The sequence below is a fragment of the Orycteropus afer genome, unplaced genomic scaffold, assembly GCF_000298275.1.
Source record: "Orycteropus afer afer isolate SDZICR_OR568_19922 unplaced genomic scaffold, OryAfe1.0 scaffold00258, whole genome shotgun sequence".
In the NCBI taxonomy this organism is placed as follows: Eukaryota; Metazoa; Chordata; class Mammalia; order Tubulidentata; family Orycteropodidae; genus Orycteropus; species Orycteropus afer.
Genome location: NW_006921845.1, coordinates 614,156 through 627,804, shown reverse-complemented (window position 1 = coordinate 627,804; position 13,649 = coordinate 614,156). Strand labels below are relative to the sequence as shown.

Below are 13,649 nucleotides of genomic sequence, written 5' to 3'. Positions count from 1 at the left end.
TATCCACACTTGCAAACCATAGAATACTATTAATTCATAAAATGTTGCATGCATCTATTGATACATAACAACAGTTTGGATTGTTGTTGGGTTGTTATGTGCCATCGAGTCGGACCTGACTCATAGCGACCCCTCCTTGGGTTTCCGAGGCAGTATCACTACAGAAGTAGATTGCTCCATCTTCTTTCTGAGGAGTGGCTGGTGGGTTTGAAATGACAGACTTCTGGTTAGCAATCAAGTGTCTTAAGCACTAGCTACCAGAGTTTGGATTAGTATTCTAAAAATACTCACAGCTCCATTTATATAACATTCTTGAAACTTTATAAAAATGGAAAACTCATTAGTCACCATCTTGGGTTAAGGGGGAGATGGGAGTAGGATGGAAGTGAGTATGACAATTAAAGGTCAACATAAGAAATCCGTAAGGTGATGGAAATGTTATCTATTTTAACCATTGTCAATGTCAGTGTCTTTTGTAGTATTGCAAGATGTTAGCATTTAGGGAAATGAGGTAGTAGTATTTCTAACAACTGCATGTGAATCTACAGTTATATATTTAAAAAAAAATCATTTAATGAAAAATATGTGAAGCCTTAAGACTTTTACAAAAAAAAAAAAAAAAAAGAAAGAAAGAAAGAAGAAAGGAGGGAAGGAAGGAAGGAAGGAAGAATTGATCACCAGCAGATTTCTACTGCTGGTGAATGTATCTACACCAAGGAATAATGAGTACCAGATATGGTAACTAGATGGGTAAATATTAAAAAGATATATCTTATTATTTAAATCTCTTTAAAATTAATGGCCTGTTTGGGCCCCAAAATGATATCTATGTATTATGTGGTTTATAGCATATGTAGAAGTGAAATATTTAGACTGGTGATTTCTATCAGAAATTTAAGTCAACAAGTAACATCAATTTTACATAGACTTAGAGAAAATTGAAAAGGTCAGAACACTCCCCAGCTCATTTTAGGAGTCCAGTATTACCCTGCTGTCAAAAGTAGACAAAAACATTGAAATTAATGAAATTGACAAACCAATATCCCTCAAGAACTAATATACAAAAACCCTTAACAAACATTTAGCAAATCAAATACAACAGTATATAAAATAATACATGATAATCAAAAGGAATTTATTACAGGAGGCAAAATTGGCTTAACCTCAAACATTCTATTTCACTTTACTAACACATGAAAAAAGAAAAACAAAATGATCATTTCAATAAATGTAGAAAAAGTACTAGATAATATCTAATATTCATTCCTGATTAGAAAAAAAAAAACTCCCTGCAAATTATGAGCAGAAGGGAATCTTCTCAACTTGATAAAGGACATCTATGAAATATGGACAGTTAAGATCATTCTCCTGATATCAAGAAGGCAGTGATATCTGTTTGTTCCATTTTTATTCAACATCCCATTGTAGGTTCAAGCCAACACAATAGGCAAAAAAGAAGAAATTAAAAAAATAAGTAAGAAAGGAATAAATAAAATTGTCTTTATTTGCAAATAAGATTAGCCACATAGAAAATCCTATATACAAAAGCTATATAAAAAATTTATTTATACATAGTACAAGCAACTATGTATAGTTGTTAGAAATACTACTACCTCATTTCCCTAAATGCTAACATCTTGCAATACTACAAAAGACATTGACATTGACAATGGTTAAAATAGATACAAATAACTACAGATTGAAATAAAAAGGATTCACAATAGTATTAAAATATGAAGTATTTATGAAAAATGTACAGTCTAACAAAGGATTCACAATAGTATTAAAATATGAAGTATTTATGAAAAATGTACAGTCTAACAAAGTATTTTCAAGGCCTGTACACTGAAATCTACTTAACTTTGCTGATACAAATTAAATAAATCAAGAGATACATTGTGTTCATCAACTGGAAGACTTAAATTGTTAAGGTGTCAGTTTCACCAAATTGATATATAGATTCAACACAATCCCAAACAAAGTCCCATGAAGTTTAAAGTATAAATTGACAAGATGATTCAATTCATACAGAAATGCAGAAGTCCTAGATTATTCAAAACAATTTTGAAAAAGAAGGATAAAAATAGAATATTTCCACCAGACTTGAAGCTACAATAGTCGAGAAATGTGATTTTGTTATCAAGAAATTATACAATATAATGTATAGGAGCTCTGGTAGCATAGTGCCTAAGGCAATTGACTGCTAACCAAAAGGCTGGTGGTTCAAACCCACCAGCTACTCCTCTGAAGGAAGACTGGGCAATCTACTTCCATAGTGATACTGCCTTGGAAACCCAAGGAGGGGTCGCTATGAGTCGGGTCTGACTCATCAGCACATAACAACAACAATGTCCAGAAATAGACCCACACATAAATGGTCAATTGACTTTTGACAAATATACAAGGCAATTCAATAGAGAAATGACAATTTTTATGACTAATATTTCTGGAGCAATTGGACATCCATAGGAAAAAAAACACCCACTTTTGATTTATATTCTGGGTCAGATACAAAATTGAGCTCAAAATGGATCATAGACTCACATGTAAAATCTAAAAGTATAAAATTCCTAGAAGAAAACTGGAAAAAAATCTCTATGACTTTGGGTTAGGCAAAAATTTCTTAAATACAAATGATACATACAAACATAAACTATAAAAGAAGAAAAGAAAGAGAAATGTTATCAATACATATTATGCACTTTGCTCTTTAATAAATACTGTTAAGAGAATGAAAAAATACTTATAAATCATATATTGAAAAATTACTTGTATTCACAATAGATAAAAAAATTCTCAAAACTCAGAAATAAGAAAAACTGATCTCTCCATGAATAAATGGACAAAACATTTGAGCAGACACTTCATCAAAGGAGATACATAAGTGGTAAATAAGTATGTAACAATATATTCAACATCGTTAGCAGTTCAAAAATGCATTGCCTTTGAGTCAATTCGGACTCATGATGACCCCATACAAGTTACGAGTAACAGTGCTCCAAAGAGCTTTTTTGGCTATAGCCTTTACAGAAGTGGTTTGCCAGGGTTTTCTTCCGCTGAGTCGCTGCGTGGGTTTGAACTGCCAACCTTTAGATTAGCAGCTAACCCAAGGACCTTCCATTAGCTTTTAGAGAAAGAAAAATTAAAAGCATAATGAGATACCAGTATACACTTCTTAGAATGTGTAAAATTTAATAGCTTAGCTCTGGTGGCCTAGTGCCTAAGGCATTTGACTGCTAACCAGAAGGCTGACCGTTCAAACCCATCAGCCAACTCCTCAGAACGAATATCAGGCAATGTACTTCCATAGAGATACTGACTCAGAAACCCAAGGAGGGATCGCTACTAGTTGAATCAACTCGAGGGCAGTGAGTTTGGTTTGGTTTTTACCAAGTGCAGCAAAAATGTAGAGAAATTGGAGCTTTCATACACTACTGGTTGGAATCTAAAATGATAAACAGATTTGGAAAACATTTTGGTAATTTTTTAAATAGTTAAATATGCACTTACCATATGATCAGGAGTTCTGGTGGCATAGTGCCTAAGACATTTGACTGCTAACCAGAAGGCTGGCAGTTCAAACCCATCAGCCACTCCTGGGAAGGAAGATGGGGCAACCTACTTCTGTAGTGATACTGCCTCGGAAACCCAAGGAGGAGTTGCTATGAGTCGGGGCTGACTCGACGGCACATAACAACAACAGCATGGCTTGGGTCAGGCACACCTTACTATTTGAAATGACACTTTTACTTTTTAACACTTTAAAGAGATCTTTTGCAGCAGCTTTGCCCAATTCAATATGTTAGTTGCTTCATTTTTTCACTGCTGCTTCTATGGGCATTGATTGTGGACACAAGTAAAATGAAATCCTTCACAACTCCTCTTTTCTCCATTTATCATGATGTTGCTTAGGGGTCCAGTTGTGAGGATTTTGGTTTATGTTGATCTGTAAACTATACTGAAGGGTGTAGTAGTCTTTGAGCTTCATCAATAACTGCTTTTAAGTCCTCTTCAGTTTCAATAAGCAGGGTTGTATCATCTGTATATCTCAGGTTGTTAAAGATTCTTCCTCCAATCCTGATGCCATATTCTTCTTCATATAGTCCAGCTTCTTGGATTATTTACTCAACCTACACATTGAATAAGTATGGAAAAGGATACAATCCTGATACACATATTTTCTGATTTAATACCATGCTGTATCCCTTTGTTCTGTTTGGACAACTGTGTGAGCACAATTAAATGTTTTGGAATTCTCATTCTTCAAAATGTTATACATAATTTGTTATGACCCCCATAGCTGAATGCCTTTGCATAGTCATTAAAACATAGGTAAATGTATTTCTAATATTCTTTGCTTCCAGCCATGATCCATCTGACATAAGCAATGATACCCCTCTTTCCACACCCTTTTCTGAATCTGGCTTGAATTTCTAGAAGTTTCCTATCAATGTACTGCTGCAAAAATTTTTTAATTATCTTCAACAAAATTTTACTTGCATGTGTTATTAATGATACTGTTTGATAATTTCCACATTCTGTTGGATCACATTTTGTAATGAGCACAAATATATATTTCTTCTGGTCAGATAACCAGGTATCTTTCTTCCAAATTTTCTGACATCTGTGTGGGTACCTTCAGTACTACATTCATTTGTTCAAATGTTTAAATGGGTATTCTGCCAATTTCTGTTTTTCACCAATGCTTTCAGTGCAGTTTGAACTTCTTCCTTCAATGCTGTCAATCCTTGAGTACATGCTACATCCTGAAATGACTGAACATCAACAAATTCTTTTTGGTACAGGGACTGCATAAAAACGCAACCACTGCTATGGTGTGGGATCTGACTCAGCAACCCCCTCCTTGATTTCCGAGGTGGTATTGCTATGGAAATAGATTGCCCAACCTTCCTTCCAAGGAGTGGCTGGTGGGTTTGAAGCACCAGCCTTCTGGTTAGCAGTCAAATGCCTTAGGCACTATGCCAACAGAGCTCCTGTTGTTGTTGTTGTTGTTGTTATGTGCCTTCAAGTCGGCCCCAACTCATTGAGACCCCTCCTTGGGTTTCTGAGGCAGTATCACTATGGAAGTAGATTCCCCAACCTTCCTTCTGAGGAGTGGCTGGTGGGTTTGAACCACCAGCCTTCTGGTTAGCAGTCAAGGGCCTTAGGCACTAAGCCACCTCCTAGTGACTGCAAATTCCTTCCATTTTCTTTTGATGCTTCCTGGATCATTCATTATTTTTCCCCAATATATATACATATATATAGTTGCCTTCAATATTGCAACTCATGTTCTGAATTTTTTTTCAGTTCCTTCAACTTGATAAACACTAAGCATGTTCTTTCTATTTGATTTTCTAACTCCAAATCTTTGCACATTTCATTATAATACTTTACTTTGTCTACTTAAGCTTCCTTTGAAATATTCTATTCAGCTGTTTTACTTCATCATTTCTTAGTTTCTCTTTACCTACACTACATTCAAGATCAAGTTTCAGAGTCTTTTCTGACATACATTTTGGTCTTTTCTTTTGTTCCTGTCTTTTTAATGACTTTTTGCTTTCTTCAGGTTTGATGTCAACTCACAACAGTTCTAGTCTTTAATCACTAGTGTTCAATGAGTTCATAGTAGCTAAATACTTGAAATTTTGAAATATACAAGTGAAAATATAAATAAATTATGGTATAGCTATACATGAAATTCTACTTAGCTATAAATGGGAATGAATTATTGATATACAAAATAATAAGAACATATCTCAAAATAATTATGCTGAATGGACAAAGCCTGATAGAAAAGAGTACACATAGTATGATTCCATTTTTATAAAATTCTAGAAAAGATAAATTCATATATAGTGTCAGAAAGATTAGTGGTTACCTATGAGTGTAGAAGAACCACAAGGGTTGGAAGGAGGGATTATAATAGACTGTCAGGAAACTTTTTGGGACATGTATATATTCATTGGGAGCTCTGGTAGTGTAGTGCCTAAGGCACTTGACTGCTAACCAGAAGGCTGGCGGTTCAAACCCACCAGCCACTCCTCGGAAGGAAGGTTGGGCAATCTACTTCTGTAGTGATACCACCTCGGAAAACCGAAGGAAGGGTTGCTATGAGTAGGATCTGACTCAACAGCACATAACAACAACAACAACAACAATATATTCATTATATTGATTGTGGTGATAGTTTTAAGTGTATACATACATATATGTATATATATATATATATATATATATATCAATAAAGTTATTGCATGCAATTAAACATATGCAATTACTGTATGCCCAGTGCATCTCAACACAGCTGTTAAAAAAGTAAAATGAGAGCAAACTGTTGTAAAGTAAAATGATCCTACACTTTCGGAATCAATATATTGTACACCTCTCATAACAGTTATTTATCAATTAGAGATAAAGGAGGTTCAGTATTCCTGACTTTTATGTATTCCTCCATCATTCATTCAAGGCCAATTTTTATGTCCATTGGCATAGAAGGTATTCTCTTTTGTAGAGATGGTTAATATCTAGAGATGAGAAAGTTTTGAGAGATCTCTGCCACTGGGAGATAGTTAATAAGAGGTACAAAGGAAGATCAATGAAAAAAAAAAAAAAAACATTTATCCTTTAATGAGGAAATACATTATGTTAGGACACAATAAAGAACACTAACTAAAAACCAAACATAAAAAAGGGTTTTTAGTTAGTGTTCTTTGTCGTGTCCTACCACAACATACTGAAGAACACTAGGAATGTCAGTAAAAGACAGTTTGACTAAGGCGATTATAAGATGTGATTAGCTTGTGATTGGACAGGGATTTCCTCAAATGCCTGAGCCACAATGTCACCAAGCCTGTGCTCAGGCACTGTGTGTATAGATTGGATCATGTTGTCAAGGACTCAACAGGCAATTGACAATTCTGCCTTAGCCTTCACTTCCTTCTGGTGCAGAGTTTCAAGGTCAGCCAGAGGTGAGAGATTAGGCCCTCTCAGATCTATCCTGAGCATATGCACAGAATGCATCTGTGGTGTCTAGATGCCCAGGAATAGTCAGAACTTTTCAAAGCTCTTTACAACCATCTTATTTTTAGGTTTTCTTTTGAAGCTTTTTGTCAGTTCCTTGTTTATCATGTTCTAGAGTAAAACACACATACTTTGTAAAAGCAAAATTAAGAGATTTATTGAAAGTCCAGAGATAACATGAACCTAGATAACACCCAAATTCATAAAGTAAAGATGGCTGCTCTACTAGTCAATAAAGAAACAAGCATTCTTATATAGTTAAAGCAGAAACTAAAGCTCCAAAATTATGACTGACTCAAAGATAATCAGAGAAGTTGAAGGCAGGATATCTGAAAATGGGACTTATCTAGGACTGATGGGTAACATACATATGAGATTACATGATTGGTTAAGTTTACAAAATTGCAAGGATATGTGCTTTTTGGTTAATTACAGGAGGGCCACAGGGCAGTGGCAAAATATACTTTTCTGAGGACATCTTGTTAAAACTCCTTTCTTAAGCATGTCTTTTCCTGGGGGTCCATTGTAATGAAGATTTATCAAAAGTGCTGTGAGTTGAGACCCTAGACTATTGCATCCTGCATCTGCTTGATCATAGAGGAACCATTCCCTGGGAATAGGCTGTGACGTCCTACATCTGCCTGACGCCTGACCACAGAGAAAATATGTTTCCTTTAGGGTATGAGGTTAGGTGAGTACAAAGTTTAGAGACACTTGTTAGAAAAGATAACTTTAAAATTCATCATGAATTTTAAACTCATGTCAAGACTTTAAGATAAAGTTAAACCTCCACATTCAGGCTGCTGTATTTACACATAAGTAAGACATCTGACTGCTATCCAGAAGGCTGGCAGTTCAAACCCAGCAGCCACTTCTAGGAAGGATGGTTGGGCAATCTACTTCCATAGTGATACCGCTTCGGAAACCCAAGGAGGATTCGCTATGAGTCGGTTCCAATTCAACAGCAGTCAGTTTGTTTTTTTTGTTTTTGACACACCTGCCACTCCTCGGAAGGAAGACTGGGCGATCTACTTCCATCGTGATAGTGCTTCATAAACCCAAGGAGGGGTCACTATGAGTGGATTCGACACCATGGTAGTGAGTTTGGTTTTCATTTTGATCTCAAATTCTCATACAATCTCAACTGTTACCTCTGCCTCTGGCAGTTGTGATATTAAGTAATTAATTGTCACTGATTTCCACATTTGTGGGAAAATGCTGTTCCCCTAAATGAACTGTAAGTTAGGTCAACTGAGGCAAACTCTGGGAGTGGGGATTTGGTTTAGCTGCACCAGCCACTCCTTGGAAAGAAGGTTGGGCAATCTACTTCCATAGTATATGGCCTCAGAAACCCAAGAAGGGGACACTGTGAGTTGGATCCCTCTCGGTGGCAGTGGGCTTTTTGGTCAGGTAGTATAGTGCCTAAGGTGCTTGAGTGTTAACCAGAAGGCTGGTGGTTCAAACCCACCAGCCACTCCTCAGAAGGAAGATGGGACTATCTATTTCCATAATGATACTGCCTCGGAAACCCAAGGAGGGGTCGCTGTGAGTCCGGCCGAGGTAACAACAACAACAACAACAGGCCAAATAATGATAATTCTATGATAATGGTGCTTTTGGGCATGCTCTAAACCCACCTTGCCTCTCCAGTGGTTGCTAAGCTATTGAGGTTTTGTTTTTCAAGGCTATTGCTGAACTGAGGGAAGAGGGTGAGAAAAGAGCAAGTTAACATGCCACAAAGATCACTGTTCTTATTGAGATTTAGCTTTGTTCTGATACGATTCTTCTTCAATTGTTACAAGCCTTTGAATAACTTTCAGAGTTCTGAAGACATTGTTTTTGACAGTATTTATGAGTGTCCTCATTGGTTTTACGAAGGAGTAGACTTTTGGAGATTCTTATTCTACCTCCTTAAAGCAGTTATTATTAATCTTATTTTCAAAGGAAGATACTAGAATGAAAGCATTATAAAATTTGCACAAAATTCTATAACTAGCAACTGGTGGAATCAGAATTAGAATACTGGTGGTCCTACTAGTTCCAAAAACCTGTGTTATTTCTACCACTCAATATACCTTGTGTCATATTCTACCTTGAGTGGGAGCATAAAGATAATGAAAAGAATGCTAAACCAATAAGCTAAAGAGTTACAGGGTTAGCTCTAACACTTTTTAAATGACCTTGGGAAAGTCACTTTTCTCCTTAAAGTTGTATTTTGGTATCCTAAAAATGTAATTTCTTCTTTAAGCTGGGCCATGATTATACAAAGGTTTATTTTATTGTTTGTACCTGTGAAAATGGCATGATAACAACATCAGGCCACCTTGTCTAACTTCTCAAGATGAGAGGAGAATCATTATCAGTATCAACAGTCCAAGGCTGATTCCTATAAAAGGAGAAGATCAGACATACCTCTACCCTCCAACCTTTCCACCAATTCTGACACAGCTGTCCTTCCCACAACACTCTCTACTACTCTACTAGGTTCAATAATTCATTGCAATGGCCATACAGAACTCACAGACAATACTTGCAATTATGGGATATATTAAGCAAGTAATGGGTTGCAGTTCAGGATCAGAAATGACTCATAATACAGTTCTTCAATCAGGACAGCCTGTTGCCCTCTGCTGCTGGTTCCTGCTCGGGGTCTTCTTGGGCAAGTGTTACAAAGCTCTTTAGCTCTACTAATTAAGTGCCCAGAGGCACCTCATTCCTCCAGTAAACCTCAAACCAAAGGCACTCAGCTCTCTTAGTCCATGGCCTGGGAAGCCTACCATGCCATTGTCTCTTGCCAGTCTCCCGGTTCTGCTGCTTCTCACCATCTCTCACAATCTCTGGTGCTAAGCTCCTGGGTATGGGAAGTCCCCAGCATAGTCCAAGTTATGTGTTCCACTCTCATCTCTTCTTCTTGGTAGTGGTCGGGTCCTCTTTTTGTGCTCACTTCTCTCTTCCTTTTTCTCTTGTAAGATAAAAGTCATAAGATATATAACTCAAGCAAGAGTGATGAGTAAAGGTGGTGACTTGAGTAAGGGTGGTGACTTGAGGGAGTTCCACCCTAATTCTGACTCATTAACATAAAAAAAATACAACCTAATCCTCATTAAAATAACATAACCTTGCCTAATTAACATAAAAACACAACCTAATGTTAATGACAGCAACCCAAGGAGGGGTCGCTAAGACTGGATGGCACACAACAACAACGTTAATGACATAATATAATCTTGTTTTTTTAACGCACAGAGGTCAGAATTTACAACATACTCAATGAAGAATAATTATAGCAGATCACAAAATGGAGGACAACCACACAATACTGGGAATCTGGGCCAAGTTGACCCATAACCCCAACCATTAAAGGTTCCATATGCCTTATTGTAGGAGCTCTGGTAGCATAGTGCCTAATGCATCTGACTGCTAACCGGAAGGCTGGCAGTTCAAATCCACCAGCCAATCCTCAGAAGGAAGGTTGGGCAATCTACGTCCTTAGTGATACAGCCTCGGAAACCCAAGGAGGGGTCGCTATGAGTCAGATCCGACTCTATGGCAGTGGGTAGCAGGTATGCCTTATTGTATGGTCCTTTCCAGTCATTTTGTGGGAGTCTCAAAGACAATGGCTAAAGAGCCCTATTAAGCAATACACTGCACCACACTACCTTAAACTTGTTATCGGTATTCTTCTATATCTACTATACATTTGATACAATTATTTCATAAAAAATGAAAAGAAAAAAAATACTAAAATAAATGAGAATATGAATAGTATTTCACATACCTCTGGGCCAAACAAATGAGATCAAGGAGATAACCTCAAAAATAAATAAATAAATAAATAAATAAAAAGCCCAAACTTCCTGCCATCTAGTGGATTCCAACTCATAGCCAACCCTTATTGGGTTTCCAAAGCTGTAAATCTTTAGGGAAATAGATTGCCCCATCTTCCTTCCATGGAGTGGCTGATAGGTTTGAACTGCTGATCTTCTGGTTTGCAGCCAAATGCCTTATCCAACTACACCACCAGAGCTCCTTAGTTTGTGGTTGAGACATTGAGGAAGGTCACTTGACCAAAGGAATACAAAATTCAGTGGCTGAGCTGAAACTCAGTTATCTGTTTTTCACTTGAATATTATCCCTGCCATAATTTGATAAGTGAATAGTTATTTTTCTAGCAGGCAAAATAAAAGTTACAGTAAGATTAGGGAGCTGAGGTGCCGACTGAAGACTCCTGGGACACTTGGCACAGAAACCTTCCCAGAGCTCACTTTACCTTCTTGTTCCGAAGAGTGTAAATGAAAGGGTTGAGCATTGGAGTAACTACTGTGTAGAAGACGGCAGGGACCCCAGCTCCTGCCCCACTGGATCGAGGCTGCAGGTAGATACAGACAGGTGGCATGTAGTACATGAACACCACTGTAAGGTGGGCAGTGCATGTGGAGAAGGCACGCTGCCGGCCCTCGGCTGTGTGGATCTGCAACACAGCAGCCACAATAAAGATATAGGATATGACGATGAGGATCAGGCAGCCTGCAGCCACAATGCCAATGTTGGCAAGTATGACAATCTCATTGATGGCGGTTTCTGCACAGGCTAGCTTCAGTACAGGGGGAATGTCACAGAAAAAGTAGGCAATGTGGTGAGGCCCACAGTAGGGCAGGTGGAAGGTGAGGGAGGTATGGATTGCAGAATGCACAGCACCGATGGTCCAGGTGATCCCAGCCAGCCCTGCAGACATTTGCCTATTCATGGCCACTGGGTAGTGCAGGGGTTGACAGATAGCCAGGTAACGATCATAGGCCATGACAGTGTACAGGAAGCACTCAGTGCTGGCCAGGAAGTGGAAGCAGTAAAGCTGGACAGCACAACCCTCAAAGGAGATCACCTTCTCATTCAGTGTCAGGAGACCTGCTGTTACCTTGGGCACTGTCACTGTAGACAAACATGCATCCAAGAAGGAGAGGTGCCCCAGGAAATGGTACATGGGGGAGCAGAGATGAAGATCAGAACCCACAGTTATGAGAATCAAGAAATTCCCGGTCATGGTGATGATATAGATGAAGAGGAAAAGGAGGAAGAAGAGGGCAGGATGTTCAGCTGCATACATCAGACCCTCCAGGAAGAAGTAGCTCACTGCTGTCTGGTTGGGATACTCTGTGTCCATGGCTATTTTTTCACACAGAGGCATTAGCTATTTCCTTGAAACAAAACTGATAACAAAAGATGTATTAAGTAAGCATTTACCTCTTCTGAAATATCATTATCCATTGGGCCAGGCCATCTTGGTTTTGGTCCCTAAGCAGGAGAAAGATATACAGAGTTAATTCACTGTTTTGTCCTGTTTTAGTGTTTACTTGCTGCCTATTTCATACTGAAAGGCTAATCCCTTCAGAATGAGATTTTCAGTATGAGGGCTGCAACGTTTGTGAGACACATAAAGGACTACTAAGATTATTTGGAGACAGGCACCTCCTAGATAATGGAAATACAATCATGGATTGTAAATTACACTCTCATTAGGTGTACATTTTTTTGCATATATTCCAGAATTGTGATGCTTCTGCCCTCCTAATTTGCTCTGCCATGCTGCAGATTGGATAGCCAGGTTCTTATCTTCTGGGAAAACTTGCCTAGAATTTGGATCCTATTACATCAGCCAGTAACAGGGCAGTCCCACCCATTTTTCATCCAGAGGGAGTTCTTTGAAATGTCAGCTGCCCACAACCCTCAGATGTGTGACTATAAGGCCTTGGGGAGTTGACTGGATAATTAGAGGTTAAATGTGCAATATATTTCATACTCATCTTGTAAAACTTTGTCTTTGTAATTGTCCACTTATACCTTTGAAATTGAAGGGTTTTTTTTTTTTTTTCCTCATCTGTTCCTGCCTAAGTGTAATCAGATGTTGCATTATGTACAAATTTTCTTTAAACTGCCTTTTTTCTTTTCAACTACCATGGATGTTACATAAACCTACTATTCATTATTTTGTACCTAGATTTTCACAGTGGTCCTTTATGCCCTCTCAATCACCCCTCTAATCTAACAAATGATTTTGCATTCAACTTCTTTGTCAATCTTTAAACAATGTACGTAAGTCATTTCTCCCCTTTATTAGTCTCCACAGGTTAAAGAACAAAGGACATCTCAGTGTGATATTGACAATTATCTATAATTGTCATATTGATAATTGACAATTATCTATAATTTTCACATTGACAATTATCTATAATTAACAATTATAATATTGACAATTATCTATAGAATTATTTCTATAATTTCTATAACATTTCTATAAAAATTAAAAGAAAAAAAATACTAAAATGATAGTATGAATAAATTTCAAAAAATTATTTAAAAAAAAGATTAAAGGGGGCAAGATGGCGGACTAGGCAGAAGGATTGCACAGACTCTCTTCAACAAGAAAAGGGAAACCAATTAACACAGACACAGAAGATAATCTTGGATCCCTGAGCCTTGAAGGACAGGATGCAGATTTGGACTAAACCCCAACTAGCAGAAGAATTTGCGTGAAAATACCAAAAAAAAGGAGACCTATGGAGCTGCGGTCTGACAGCGAACTGAGTGACCCTGACAATACAGGCGGCTCGGAGATACGCGACTGGTGG

The 13,649-nt window shown here is 37.7% G+C and overlaps 1 protein-coding gene across 1 annotated transcript; it reads right to left on the bottom strand.

Annotated features, from left to right (window-relative positions):
- Window positions 1-11,284: 11,284 nt before the first annotated feature.
- LOC103204759 (olfactory receptor 10S1) lies at window positions 11,285-12,184 on the bottom strand. The gene has a single exon (XM_007949963.2). The coding sequence runs from the start codon at window positions 12,182-12,184 to the stop codon at window positions 11,285-11,287; it is 900 nt and encodes a 299-aa protein (XP_007948154.2).
- Between the last annotated feature and the right edge of the window lie 1,465 nt (window positions 12,185-13,649).

Bases quoted from the DNA above. Each gene is read 5' to 3' on its own strand.
- LOC103204759 (XM_007949963.2), bottom strand. From the start codon at position 12,184: ATGGACACAGAGTATCCCAACCAGACAGCAGTGAGCTACTTCTTCCTG.